The 15,154-nt window shown below is 51.6% G+C and overlaps 1 protein-coding gene across 3 annotated transcripts in view; it reads left to right on the top strand.

The window, feature by feature from the left end:
* Positions 1–15,154, top strand: part of KCNN3 (potassium calcium-activated channel subfamily N member 3) — a 157,183-nt gene that overhangs the window by 119,201 nt on the left and 22,828 nt on the right. For all 3 annotated transcript variants that reach the window (XM_074318660.2, XM_019711845.3, XM_019711844.3), the window contains one exon: positions 10,646–10,787. In XM_074318660.2, the coding sequence (XP_074174761.1) occupies positions 10,646–10,787 (142 nt within the window). The remainder of the gene's footprint in view (positions 1–10,645; positions 10,788–15,154) is intronic.

Genomic DNA, 15,154 nt, shown 5'->3' with positions numbered 1-15,154 from the left:
GCGTTCCCCTTGATGAAGGAAATGCACTGTGGGAAGAAAGGCAGCTGGCTTCCCTCTCATGGCGCATCCATGTGCAAAGTGGAGACGTTGAGCAAAACATCGTCGCTGAACAAGAGGAGAGAAACACGCTGAGGAGAGCGTACTGGCACCCTTGTCCAGACTTCCCACCGCGCCTGTGGAGACACTGCACCCAGATGTGTGACGCCAGCCAGATGTCCCGACTCTTCCACACATGCCACCACTTCTGTGAGAAAAAGCCACACCAACCATGTTGCCAGACAGAGAACCAGCCGTGTCTGACGGCAAGTTGCAACCTGTTTGCTGCAGCTGTCATGTTTTGGTGGTGGTGGTTTTCTCTCCCCTTTCAAAAATAACCGAGACCTTGCACCCATGCTGTTAGTCAGTGGGGCTGGAAATAAAACACTAGATTTAGACGTGTCTCGGAAAGATCCAGGGCTGTCGCCTTGAATTACCTGGTGGAAGGAAACGTCCTTATTTTCCTAAATTCAAAGCCAGCTCTTAAAAAATAGGACACCATCTCTAGGAATGAAGCAGGCAAGGGGTGACTTCCTGTGTGCACACGTCATCACAGGCCCGTGGTCCAGTATGCTTGCGGTCAGCCCTAGGCCTTCAAAGTCATTGATTTCACATTTTAAGATGATATTTAGAAAGGAGATTGTTTTTAAGAAAAGAAGGAACTTTTTTTTTTTCCTTGCCTTGACGTGAATTCACCTGTGGATGGAATGAGCAGTCATGACTCTGAAAGTCACCAGAAGCCATTTATTCCTCGGCTGACTTTGAACTTCAGTGGTGCTCTTTCACAGACCTCAAGCATTTCTGAAATCCTCCTAAACTAAGGCTGAGAATACCCTTAAGAAATGGCGATTTTTCTCCCTGAAGCTAGACTCACATGCCCTCGCATGCGGTGGACACTTGATAATTAGGATTTGGTGGTTTTGGAGCCTGGACTAAGGATAGAGGTAGGGTGGGAGTCGAACCCAGGACTCCGTGACTGTGTCCCAATTCACTAAGAGCCTCTGAGGCTCCCTGTCCAGCCTGGCACCACACACAGGGCCGTTGTCCTACTGGCATGGTCCTACCAGCTGGTCCCTGCCAGGCACACAGATGCTGCCGCCATACCCCACTGCATGCCCTGCTCACAGCCATGGCGGTCGTGACAGTCAGAAAAATTACGTGTTTCAGCTTCTTCATTCTCCGTGAGACGTTCGTTAGTCAGTCACTCTCTCGAGCTTCTCATCACTTTGTTACAAAGTCAGGTCAACTAACAGCCCCTATCCTGCTGACCTGGTCCCGCTGGCTCGTGATAAAGACGAGATGAGATCATTCATTCATTCATTCATTCATTCATTCATTCATTCGCCAAATGTTTATTGATCACTAGAGATGCAGCAGGAAACAAAACAGGAAAAGTCCTTTCCTTCATGAAGCTTATAGTCTAAGGGGGGTTGGCAGTCGGTAAGCGCACAAATGAGCCATGTAGCTATTATGTCAGGTAGTGATACACACGTGGAGAAAAGTGACACAGGAAAGGAAGATGGGGCATAGTGCAGTTGGAAACCGTGGTCAGGGAACGCCTTCCTGAGAAGCTGACATTTGAGCAAAGGCCTGAAATTACCTGGGGTGAGAGGCTTCTGGGTAGAAGGAACAGTAGGTACCCAGACTCTGGGACGGGAGTCCAGCTGGGCTGTGGACAGAGCTGTGTGACACCAGATGGCAGAACCTGAGTTGGTGAGGAGAGATGGGGGCAGAGAGGCCCGGGGCGGGGGTGGGGCTGTTCTTTAGGCCCTTGTAGCCCCGTGAGGACTTTGGCTGTTGTTCTGAGGGGTGCAGGAAGTTTTGAACAGAGAGGGCACATGGTCTGTCTGACTTTTTGGCAGGATTACTCTGGCTGCTGTTACTAGGGTGGTGGGTGGGGCTGTACAGGCAGATGCAGGGAGATCCCTAGGCAACTCTTGGGGTGTCCAAGTGAGAGGACAGGGCCTGGACCAGGGGGTAGCCGCAAAGGTGGTGGGGAGTGGTCACATCCTGGACATGTGTTGAAGGTGGAACACACAGGTTTGGATAGAGAGAAGGGGTTCAAATCGCAAATCATACACGTGGAAAGCTGCTGTGGCCAACCCAGAATGTGGGACAAAGTTGAGTCAAAGGAGAGCTGGCAGGAATTAGCCTTTTCCTGTGTGGCAGTGTCTGTGGCCTGCCCTCCCTCCTTGTCCTGTGAGGCTGCCTTTGTCACTGGAAGGAAGGCCCAGGTGGGAGGCTTTTGGAGAAGCAGTCTCAGGCCTTTGTCTGTATCACACGTTCAAGGCTGAAACAGCCCTTCTGCATTCACCCCCCTTACAGGGGCCACAGCTCAGTGAGATAGGCCAGGCCACATTATTACACCCTGCTTTTCCAGAGAGGAAACAGTCCCTGAGACAGGGAAGTGATTTGTTCAAGGTCAACTAAGCCTCAAGGGCGTGAAAAGCAGTCTTTCAGCTGCAGGTCCTGTGCCCTTTCTGCTAAGCCAAGGCTAGACTTACACATGCACGTTGGTAAGAGCACAACAGTGGCCATTTTTTTTAGTGTGACTGATATTTTAGAAACACCAACTTACCGACCCCTAATGATAGGTGAGTTGGTGCACGTATTATCCCCTTTTACAGGTGAGAAAACTGAGGACAAGGTCATGCAGATACTAAGAGGCAAAACCTGGATTCAAACACAGGTGGTCTGGCCCTGGAGCCCGTGCATTCAGCCACGACGACAAACAGCCTGGAGGCGTCCTGCACAGGACTGTGTGAGGCAGTCAGTGGAGAGCAGTCGTGCTGAGCAGCGTGAGGGTCCAAGGCAAAGAGCTCACTGTGGCTGGGAAGCTTGGGCTCAGATTTGAGCTGGGTCTTGAAGGGTCCATGAGAAGGGATCAGCAAGGACAGTGGGGGGCGTGACAGGGAAGAAAGGTGTATGTACAAGGCAAGCTGGGAGCATAGCCACACTAAAGAGGACGGTCAGAGCAGGAGGCAGCCAGGAGGAGAGCAAGCTGCTGAAGATGCCAAAGGAAATTCTGAGGAGGGAGGCACCCACGGGGTCAAAGGCCACCAAGGGTCAAGTCAGGGGCCTGTTGCTGCGTGTTTCCTTGGAGACCTTAGCAAGCACACGTCCACAGGAACAGGGCTCAGACTGCATGAAGCTGGGGCGTGACTAGAAGGTGAAGACAGAGCGATCTGCTTGGCTGCAGTTCTGTGGAAGGCCTGGCTTGATTCCTGCAAATTTCCAACAGACACACCAGGCCCAGGACAAATGGTGAGAGCCATCAAATCCCTAAGATTCATGGGGAAAGAGTTAGGTCACAGCTACTGTCAAGAAGCTGAGTCCTTATTAATGGCGAGAACTGACTCCAAGCCCAAGCTATTTGGCAGCCACTTCAACACAGTTTAAGTGCCGAGGAGAACAGCTGAAGTCACCTTCACAGGCTTCCCTGTGTTCCCGGAGCAAGCTTCACTTTCACAGAGGGGCAGGAAAAGCAACAAGCAGGCCGTATTTCTTCCACAGATACTTACTGAGCAACTATTACATGGTAGGCTCTGAGATGATACCTGGAAGGGGCTGCAAAGAGGACTGACATATTAAGTCCAACATTAGACAAACAGGCCAAAGGAGCAGAATAGAGAAGCTAGAAGTAGCATCACTTCCACATATAATCTATATGACAGAGGCAGCTTTGAGAGTCAGTGGGGAAAAGGATGGCCTACTCCTTCAGGGGGCCGGGCGTAATTGGTTATCCGTATGAAAAAAGTGCAGTCATATCCCTACCTCACACCATACACAACATCAGTCCCAGGTGAATTAAAGATGTACGTGTGAAAGGCAACATTGAGAAACCCTGAAAATAAGTCTTATAGTCGCAGGTAGGGAAGGATTCCTTAAAAAGCATGCAAGTCACTCATTACAAGCGAAAAAGGATGATACACTAAAATTCAGATCTTTTATTCGTCAAAAATAGTTAAAGGAATTCTATAAAGAAAATCCTAAATCTATAAAACACGATAAAGAAAATAAAAAGACCAGGCACAAACTGGAAGAAGGTGTCGGCAGCACATAACATGACAAAGTTCTTCTAGGATATATAAAGAACTCTTAGAATCAATAAGAAAAAAAAAAGACAAAAACAAACCAATAGAAAAATGGGCAAAAATCAGAAGGATTCTGTACGGAAGAGGAACCATGAATGACTAAGAAACAGACAAAGGAATACTCAAGCTCTTAATACAGAAATGCAAAGTAAGAGCATGAGATACCGATTCTACCCACTAATTTGGCAAAAAAGTGAAGTCAGATGATGGCACGTGTTGGTGAGGCTATGATGCCACAGGAACTCTTAGCCACTGCTGATGGAAGCCCAATGGTACCGCCATTTTGGAAAACAACACAGCATTTTCTAATGAGTTAAATATGTATCTACCCTACAAACCAGCAGATCTGCTCTTAGTGTCTGGTCTAGAGAATCTCTTACACAGGAGCTGTGATGACGAATGCTTGTAGCAGTATTGATCAGTGGAGGGAAAACCTGGAAGCCACCCAGATGTCCAGTGGGTGAATGAATCAGTAGGTGAATGAATACATAAATTATGAGTTATTCAAATGATAATACACAGTAGAGGACTGGAAATACAGTATAGCCACCTGTGGAAGTTTATTGTATTAGTTATCCACTGCTGCATAACAAGTTGCCCCATGACTTAGCCGCTTAAAACAACAAACTATCTCGCCATCGATATGGATCAGGAACTTAGGGGCAGCTTACATAGGCACCGCTGGCTGAAGGTTTAGGTGTACACACCTGTATGGGAACACTATGTAGAAAAACAAGGTCACAATAAGCATGAAATTCAGGATGTTGATTATCTCAGGGGCAGGAACTGGGAGGACTTTGGAGAGAACACACAAGTAGATTCAACGGCAGGGTTGGCGAGTGGGTTCAGGAATGCTTATTTTATTTTCACATTTTGTAACTTAATTTTACGTGGTGTGTATTTTGGATTTCTTTCTCTCAGGTTTGGTTTTCTTTTTTTATTATGGACATTGTACACACATACACTTTCGAGTCGATTATTCTGTGGTATTTGCTGCCCTCCACCAGTTCTTCTCATTGACCCTTTTCCAGAGGTAGCCACGTTTTAACGCCTTTTGCCCATTGATTTTAGTATTTACCTCCCCGTCGCTAAATAACATGCTTGTATTACTGCTTTTGCCTACTTGGCTTTGGGCGTTATCTAGTCCCTTCTGACTCCAGAAGATGAGGCATTAGCTCCCTTTCTGCCCCTCGAACTCTTCCTGTCCCCCATCTTCCTTTCATAATTACATTATAATTTGGGGTAGATCAGTAATTAGCGTTTGCGTGACTCAGTCAGCACTGGTTTGACTCTATTCATAGTAGAGCCTTGTAGTAAAGAATAACTTTTCCTTTCCTGCAGAACTTTTTGTTTATCCTGGGTAATTATGACATTCATTCATTTGATTAGTTTTCTATGTATTTATCGTTAATTCAACTCCAGACTCAGGCTTTCTATCGATATTTTCTTCTTGGAGCTACGTCTCCCCGAGCCTTCTGACTTGCTCTCGTCTGGACTGGAACCCTCTGTGCCGCCTTCACCCTGGGCCTCTGTCCTCCAAGGGTCTCGTTTCCTCCAGCCCCAGGCTTCCTACTTTTGGGTTCACGCCTTTGTTTTCGGGACACCCACTCTCCTGTGGCTTCCTGGGAAAGGGTGCAGAGGAGGCAAATCTTCGAGAGCCTTGCACATCTGAAAATGTCTTCATTCCACTCTCAGACTGTACTCATACTTTGGGGGGTTGAGAATTCTGGTTTGGAGATAATTTTTCTTCAGAATTTTGAAGCCTTTATTCCCTGGCCCTCTAGCTTCCATAGCTTCCCGTGTTCCTGTGAAAAAGTCCAAAGTCACTCAGATTTCTGGTTCTTCATACTCGACACCTCTCTCTTTCTCTCTCTGGAAGATTCTAAAATCACCTCCTTCCCCTTGGCGTTCTGAAAGTTCACAACAGTTTGCCTTCCTGTGGGTCTATTTTCATCCACGGTGCTGGTGACGGTGGTCCTTGGTCTAGAAACTTGCATTCTTCCGTTCTGGGAAATTTTTTTTAAATGATTTTTTAAATAATTAGTTCCTTTTTTCTTCTTTATTCTCTGTCTCCTTTTCCTCCTCCCCCCCCCCCCCCCAGTTCTCTCTTTCTGAAACTATTGTTATTTGAATTGGCGACCGATTTCCTATTTCCTCTCCTATTTTCAGTTCTTTCTCTGTGTTTTCCTGTCCCCTGGGAGCCTCCCTCAGTTTACCTCCCAGCCTCCAGGAAAGGGTTTTTGGTATAGCACGGCCATTCTTGTCCCCATGGGTCCAATATCTTGTTTTATGTCTCTTACGATGTTAATTGTAGGGTTTTTTTCAAGAGTTCTTCTCCGTGTTTGGTCTGTATTTGCTTCAGAGACTGTTTCTTTGTGTAATTGACTGATTTGGTTTGTGTCTTTACTGTTAGAGACTGTCAACTGCCTGGGGATTCCTGGCCGTCTGCTTATTTTTAAAAGCAGTGGACAAAACTGTGAGTCGTGAGGAATTTGAGGGGGACCAAAGCAGCACGTGTGTTTAATCCACCATCTTTACCCAATCGTACAATCTTTCATATTGATCATTTATTTCATAATATTAAAAAGTGAAACTAAACGTAGTCCACACCTTAATGATAAATGAATAACTATAACACCCCCCCAAAAGAAAAACTATACCTTTTCCTCCTTAGCCCTTTAAGAAAAGAATGAAATTCTTTCCCCCTGAAAAAAAATTCTCGATTGTAAAAAATAGCATGAAATTCGTATGTGAACTTGTGACAAGTGTAAACCACTCTAAAATTGTGAATAGGTTTGGAAAGCATGTCTCCCTCCTCCCCACTCCCACTGTCTGAGTCACCAGCCCACTCTCTCACTCATCACTTCCTGCTTGGCTAGTTGCATGCGTGCCTTGTCTCCATGACGATGCTGCAAGCCCCGGGAGAGTGGGGAATGTGTCCAATGCTCCGCGGCATCTTCCGTAGCCCCCGCCGGAGGAGCGATGGTTGAAATTTGACAAACGATGGCTGGACGGCCCCCTCCAGATGTGCTTCTCCTCTCCTCAGCACACATAGTTAGCACGAATAAGATTGTATATGGTGAAAGCAAAAGAAACCCAAGAGACCATGAAGGGAATTTAGAGAAAAGTAAAGCAGTCACTTAAACATCAGTTTCCAAAGAGGTTGCTTGCTGCTGTCGACCGAATTCCACTCTGAGCTCCAATCTCACGGCCTTGGCGCCCACGTAGAAATACGAGGGTCTGTGGTCCTGAGGACAGTTGAACAGCCAGGAATCACCAGCTTCAGCCTCAGGCTTTGCAAGAAAAGGAGGACTGTGGAGACCCACGTGCACGGCAAAACCAATGATGTTCACGAAGAGACACTCAACTAAACGCAGACCCCCTGGTGCGGCATTCAAGGCTCTCCACGGCTCCTTCTCGGGCACCGGCAAACTTTCCAGAAGTTCTCTGTCTGGGGCCTGCCCTCTTCAATCAGCCTTGCATGTAGCTGCTGGGGGAATCACTTCAGATCCCAAGTGTGTTGTGTCCTTTCTTTGTCCACCCGCTTCCAATAGGTTCTTTAGATCCCTGTTATCAAATAGTTCTCCAGCCTGAGCTTGCGAGCGTCTGCATCGACCCCCTGCCCGCAGCCCGGTGTGTTTCTGCAGACTGTTTCTGGGACTGATAACCCTTCTCAACGACAGCAGTCACTGAGACATTCATTCTGGGCCGAGCTGATGTTGCTGGTGGATTATTTCCCTTAAGCCTCCCATCAGCAGATAAGGAAACGGGGTCACAGAGAGGTGACGTCCCTTGGCTGCAGCCGTGGAGCTGTGTAAGGAAGAGCTGGGGCTTGAAGCCAGGCGCGCCCAGCCCAAGACCGCAGGCTCACCTCCTCCCTTCCCACCGCCCCAACCTCACTGTCCTCAAACTTGCTGCAAGGCTTCTTCCACGACGTGGACTCTGATACACTGATGCCCGCTCTGACGCCAGCTGGTGCTTACGTGTTGCTGGCTTGTGGCGTGGAGCCGTCTCACTGTTTCACAGGCTCCCAAGCTCCCAAGTCCGTCCCTCCAGGGAGAGAGTTCCACCACACCTCGCACAGCCCTGAGCGCCAGCCTCAGCCGCTGTCCATCCTGGGCGAGAGTATGCTGGGAGCGGAGGGGACTGTGGTGGCCTGAGCGCCTGGCCACCCATCCGAGACCACGTCAGAGCTGCGGTGGGGCGGGCGCACTCCATCTTGGGGATCAGTGGTGGGCACCACCTGCCTACATGGCCCCCATGTGGCTGTGACTGGATGAGCAGACATGGGCCCAACCCCCGGGAAACGAGGCAACTGGCAGGGTCAGCCAGGCAGGGTGCCCTGAGGGTGCCCACGGAGCATCGCTGGGGAGGGGCAAGCAGGTGGGAGGGCAGGGAGGCGTCCACCAGCGAGCTTTGGGGAGGCCATGTCTGCTCTTCAGATGGCCCTGGAGTCCAAGCACGCATGCCCTGTGTGGGCAACTATGGAAGGCTAATGCCACCCCCTCTGCTTGCTGGCAGTGCACTCAGGGTGGGGCTGGACAGCCCACCTGTGATGCGCTTACTGGGATCTGCCGAGCCAGGCTCACATCGGGGATGAAAGCTGCACACCTGCTTTCCACCTGGCTACCCCACCTCTGCATTCCGTCTTTTCAAACATCTTGCTCACCACCTGTCACCGTGCTCAGGAACCTAGAATCACTTCTGAGGCCTCTAAAGCCAAGTCCAAACCTCTCACTTGGGAATTCAAGACCTTCCAAAGCCGGACCCCTGGTTCCGCAGCCACCTCACTGCCAGTTGCTGGAGACCAGGTGCTCTCCTTTCACTGAAACGTCCTCCTCCTCCTCGCCGGGGCACACGGCAGTCTCCCCCCCTCTCTGAGGCTGCGCGGAACAGCAAAAAGAGCACGGGCTTTGCTTTGGCTGCTTCGTGTGTCCTCGGGCCAGTCACTCAGGGTCTCTGTGCTTCCCGTTGCTACCTTGAAAATACTTGACAGGCTGTTGTGAGAATTAGAGTGTTTGTATACAAAGCGCCAGCCACACGTAGGGTCTGCTGTGTGACTCCCAGTCGGACAGTAGGCATCAATAAACGGTGTCCATTACGTCGTGTCCTTGGGTTTCCCCCCTCTCGGGCCGCCACCGCCTTTCTGACTAACAGTTTCTGCCTCCTTGCAGGCCCATCTCCAGATGCCCTTGTCCCTGCAGCCTTCCCTGCACACCTGACCAGGAGAGAGGGGAGGAAAAGCAACGTTTTCCGATTACCCACTGGGCACCGGCCCTGTGTGGTGGGGACAGCATGGAGGGTAGTAGCTAACACTTTCTGGGGACCCCAGCGCGTCATGTGTGTTATATCATAAACTCCTTGGTAACTCAGTTCTGTGCGCTAGGATTTCTGCCTGGCTCTCTGTTCAATCCACAGGATGGTGTGGTCTCCCTGGCCCCCCTTCAATGTGCCCATCCGGGGGCCTCTAAGAGGCCGACAGGGAGATTTTATCACGGAGTGATGTCCCAGCAGGATAAAATGCAGAGTCCCTTGGGCACCATTCAGGCTGACCGGCAGAGAACATTCTGAGAGAGGGCACACTGTCACCTGCCCTGGCACCCCCGGGCAGCCACTCGGTTGGGCCCTGGGTTTTCCTAGGGGGTTCCCATGGCCTGCAACACCCTCCCCCTTGAATGCCCAGAAAACTTAAGCCTCTGACTAACCCTCCTATGTTTGGGACAAAGGTCACGTCCTTTCCCTCCTGTCCCCAAGGTGTCCCGTCCACCCGCTTACCGACCTTTCTGCAAATGTTTGTGTCCTGTGTCCTTTTCATCTTTGTAGTTCAGTACCAGGCACAAAGCCTGGCACACAGCAGGCCTTGGTGTTTGGGGGCGCAGGGATAGTGGAGAAGAATGTGGGGGAAAGGGCATCAGGCAGAGGGAATGGTGGGCACACGTTTCCAGCTGGTTCCTCCCAGGGCGGGGCAGCCGCAAGACCTCACAGGTACAGACGTCCCCTCTGTGAAGAGCCGGCCGCCCCTGGAAACAGCTCCGGGAGCTGGGCCACCACAGGTCCCCTCCAGATGCCAGGAGGTGCCAGTCTTGGGGATCCATCAACCTTCAGGAAATTGCTAAATGTATTTGGTGATTTTATTTAATTTTCTTGACATTTTCTCTGTATAGGAGCTGGTGATTTCAGATTAATCACATCCACGTGCATTTAGACTGCTTGAAAAGGAGAATCTAACTTTTATTACCAGATGATTTCACCCAAAGCTATTTTACCAGCACTAAAAGGACGTCTATAGTATGGTACAAATCATGGCACAATGTTTTAGCTCTGGGACCAACTGTGTGGCAGGCCAGGCGGGCAGCGTGGTGGCACCTTCCGTCCCCTAAAGAGATCTGTGCCGCCATCGCTGCTGGCTCCCCCTCAGCAAAAGGTCTCGTTTCTTTCCCCACCCAGGTTTGCCCACAGCCCTTGCTCTCGGAAATGACCATTCCACCGACTAACTCGTGTCTTCCCCTTGGCAGGTACCATGACCAGCAGGACGTAACTAGTAACTTTCTGGGTGCCATGTGGCTCATCTCCATCACTTTCCTTTCCATTGGTTATGGGGATATGGTACCCCACACATACTGTGGGAAAGGTGTCTGTCTTCTCACTGGCATCATGGTGAGTACCTGCCTCTGCCCGTTACCCTGCCCCACCCCCCGCTTGGTGCAAGGAGCAGAGCCCTTTCTTGTGGACACAGAGGGGCCTTCCTGGCCAGGGCGTGGGGCCAGCTGCCAGGTCACAGGCCAGCACACGTGTCTCTGCACCTAGAAGGCAGGTGTGAGATCTGCCACGGTGTCTCCCTTTTTAGTTCCCTTTTCCAGGATAGAATAGGTCCTGGTTCCTGGCAGTTGCGGGTCTCTTCACAGCCCCCAAAAGTGGGCTGGGCAAAGCTGGCCACCGTTCTGACCTGCCGCCCACCCACCACCACCCAACCATTCCGTTTGCTCGTCCCCAGGGAGCGTCAGGGCTTGCAGTTAATTGTCCTTCCTGTCCCCTGGTCCCCACAGACCTTGGCAGCATGTCTGATAAAGCTTAGCTGGAGCTCACAGAGGCAGGGACTGGGGAAAGAGCAGTGAACCGGCCCAGGAGATCTGTGCCCTGGCCTGGCTGGGACACTGTTTTGGCCCCATGGCCCTGGGCCAGCCCTGGACTTCCCTAGACTCTGGCTCCCACATCTGGGTGTTGGGGTGCTGGACCCCGAGTGCCAGGTCCTTCCCAGCTCTGGCATTAGCTGGACAGGGACTCCATCCCCGACTCTCCCCAGGTGCCCAGCAGCTGGGCTGCATTCTTTCAAGGTGTGTTTCTCCTGCCCATCACCCTGCCACCCCCACCTCCACACACTTGCCCATCACGTGGCCATCGTGATTGAAAGGGACGGAGACCGGGAGCCAGAACCGGCATCTGAATTCCCACCTCCGTCCTCACTGGGGGCCCTGGGACCTCAGCATTGTCCAGAATAAAGCGGGGACGGGAGGCCTGCCCTGCCCTCCTCCTGGTGGCGATGACGATGGATGGCAAAGCTTTATGTCACCATGCTGTGTCGGCATGAGGAGCTGTACACGCTGGCAGGGCTGACCTCCCCCATTCCACCCCTGGCCAGGTGACGAGGCCTCTTGGCCTTGGGCTTTAGACCCAGGACAGGAAGCCTTTGCCCCCCCTTTCCTATAGCCCCAGAACACGGCTCAAAGGGGAAAGCACCCACCTCAGCCTGGGCATTGTTGGGTTGTGGTGACGGTGTGAGGCTGGGCAGGGTGTCGGTGGCTTGTCCTGGGTCTCCATGGGTGGTCACCACAGCCCTCCCCAGGGGAGCCCTCTCTGCACCCATCGTGCTTCCGTGAAGTTCCTTCCTTCCAGTGCTCCTCTCAGATCTCATTCATTCTCCCAGAGGAGAAAAGGCCCTCCTTCAGAAATAGGAAGGACTTTTTCTGCAGTGGAAAGGGGGTTGACTCCTCACCAGGGGTGGGGGCTGCCCCACTCCCACCCGCTGTGGCCTGGTAGCCACCTGGGACTGAGCTCGGTGACAGCCGGACTTGGGCCACTCAGAGCAGAGGAGGCCCTGGGGTCAGAGGCCTGGGCAGTGGCCCTGTGAGCGGGAGGGGTCCAGGGCTGCCATTTCAGGACTGGGCACAGTCGTCTCCCCTACCCCACTAAAATCCAGGGCAGGAGCACAGTAGCAGACAGGTCCCAAACTGCGGTTAGTGACAAAAGGCTTAGCGCTGAGGCTGGGATAAATCAGGGTGAGTGGAAGGCCTTGGAACAAACACCGCCCATCCGTGTGGCACAGCTCCAGCTGTCACCAGGAAACCAGGGAACGATTCTTTCTTCCAGAAGGGAATGAAATGCCACCCAGAGGCCAGAGCTTTTCCGTCTTACAGCTGCTCCTGGCGCCCCGGCTCCGTGCCTCAGCACCAGCGCTCACCAGGCCGGTACAGAGCAGACGGCCAGTAGGTGGATGGCCTTGTGTGGACCCTCTGTTGTTTTTGTTTGAAATGCCCGCCTTTCTCCCTCTGGCGGGGAGCTGTGCCCCCTGCAAGAAGCGGCCCCATAGCCACCATTTCCCTGGTCCCTTCTCTCCGGCATCCCCTGGCTTCTGCTCTGACCAAGCTGAGGGGGCAGGCAGGACCCCATGGTCCCCTCCCTGCCTTCTCCTTGAGGTGGGACTTCAGCACTCTTTTTTGCTCCTGGTCTATAGCAGCCCCTTGGAAGGGAGTGTTTGTTCCTGGTGGAGAGAGGTGTGGTCCAAGTGGGAAAGACAAATGGGTGACGAGGACCGATACTATCTCTCGTGTTAAAAACACAACACAGGCCCTCCGTCCACCTTCTCCTTTTGCGGGGACCCGGTGGCACAAATCTGTCTCTCTCTCTAGGGACGGGAACAGGGAGGTTTCCTCCATTCATGTCAGTGATTTTACCCAAATTAGAGTGAGCAGCGTCCCTCTGGGGTCAGCCACCGTGAGGGAACCCCCGTGGCATTTTTCTAACAAGTGTGACTTTTCCAGCTGAGTCACTCCTTTCACGGGTTTCCAGTCGCTGAGAATCCTTCCCTCCCCTCCCCCAGCCTCCCAGCTCTGTGTAGATCTCCCGATTATTATTGCAAGCGCCTTAACTAAAGGTATGGCTTCCTGTTTGGTTACCATGGACACCATGTGGGCCAAGACAAGGCCTGCTTGGGAAGGGAAAGGAAAGGTTTGTGTGTGCAGGCTGTAAATAGTTTTAATCATTGTTTTCTCTTGGCAATCCCAGTAACGGTGTAATTATCAACCATTAAGCAGGGTGTATAATTGTCTGAATAACTTGACATTGTTGGCACAGACCTGGTGTGTCTGAGAGATTTCACCCACGAAAGTAGATAAATCAAAGTCCAGCGTCTTTCCACAAAGCATTTTATGGTGACAGTTACAGTGCAGAGCGAAAACTGTCAATATTTAGTATCCAGAATTGGAAATGACGACGAAACTCCCAGAGATGGAGGCCCTTTGGTTCTGCAGGCGCCTGGTGGCCCCCAAGACGTCTTGGTAGGAGCCCTGTTTCAATAGAGCCATTTTTCTAAAGCTGGACTGCCTCTGGGGACCCTTTGCGAGTTAGGGACAGAGAGACAAAAGCTTCCAGGATGTCTGCTGGGCACACACTGAGCTTTCCCCCAAGGCTTCATGAGAGATGCTTCTTTGAACGCGAAAGGAAAGTGATGAGGAAGGAAAACCTACACAAACTGAGTCATTATGGGAGGAGGGAAAAGGAGGGCTCAGCAAGACATCTGCGTAATGTCAGTTTCAGAAGATGAGCTTCTCCCTGAAACACCTTGGTTTCAAAGCAAGGGATGTTATTGTCGTTGTTACATGGACGCGGCTGCTGCAAATCTTCCAGGCTTCCCTCCTCCATTTGTCACTTTCATTTATGTTTTGTTTTATTTTATGCTCCTTTAGTTAAGAACACCTCATACTTTTCCCCTTGCGGTACTTGTTTTTCCAGACCCGAAGCTTTTCCAGCTGGAAAATGTTTCTTGGGAACAAGAAGTGGGAGGACTGGTGTGGAGAAGCCTGGGCCTCTGATTTGGGTCCAAATCTACAGAGGGGTTAGGTTTGTTGCCCCCCCACCCCCACCCCCCACGCCAGCCACTCCCTCTCTGCTCACTGCTAGGCTCCCGCTCACCATCTACCTTGGATAATATGACCTCATTAGAGGTGGACCCCCACCCACCCCCGTGGAAATAGGACTTGGACAGAGAAGACCCAGCCATCCAGCTGCTGTCAACTGGGATTCAGGGCTTGGCACATCTGAAGGCAAACGCCTGAGTCATGGGTTATCTCCATGGTCTGAGCGCGTGGCAGTCATCCAAGCAGCTGCTCCCCGTTCCCGTCCCACTCCATCCTCTCCTCACATGCCCCTCTGCCCACCAGGCATTTCTGGGAATCCACGCCAGGACACCATGCACTCTCACCTCCCCAGTCAGCCACGTCCTTGGCAATTTGTGTCTTAAAACCAGCTCTCATGGCTGCCACATCCCACACAGCTTCCCAGGCTGCTAACATGGGAACATCAGCCTGATAAGCTGTAAGGAAAAGCGTTCGTCCTCATCATCCCAGGAGGAACCTAGGTGCTCATGGCACGTGCAGGTGAACCCAACAGAAGGAGGGCTTTCCCTTAACACGTCCTTTACTTCCTCTAAGAGCCACAGTTGACCAGTAACTTTTGACTCAAGTTTTAGGCTCTCTGTCCTTCCCGTCTTTCTCTCTCAGTCCCGTCAGCCCATCCTTTTTCCTTATGCCTCTGCTTCTTCCTTTTGTCTTTCCCTGTTCTGTCCCATGTCGTTTAGGATGGAGCACGACTTGTTCCCTGTCTCAGTCTCTAGCTCTGTCTCTCTCTGCAGCCCTTTCCCTGCCCTTCCCTCCCCCACTCCTCTCTTGCACACATTCTGGAAAGGACCAGAGTCTGATCTCAGCACCCTGCCCACCACGTTCTGAAGATCGCTCATGTCTGACCCCATC

This window comes from Rhinolophus sinicus, chromosome 7 (genome assembly GCF_057876585.1).
Source record: "Rhinolophus sinicus isolate RSI-liver-muscle chromosome 7, RSI-T2T, whole genome shotgun sequence".
NCBI classification, from domain to species: domain Eukaryota; kingdom Metazoa; phylum Chordata; class Mammalia; order Chiroptera; family Rhinolophidae; genus Rhinolophus; species Rhinolophus sinicus.
The sequence above is the reverse complement of the archived record's forward strand: the minus strand, read 5'-3'. Positions and strand labels throughout refer to the sequence as shown.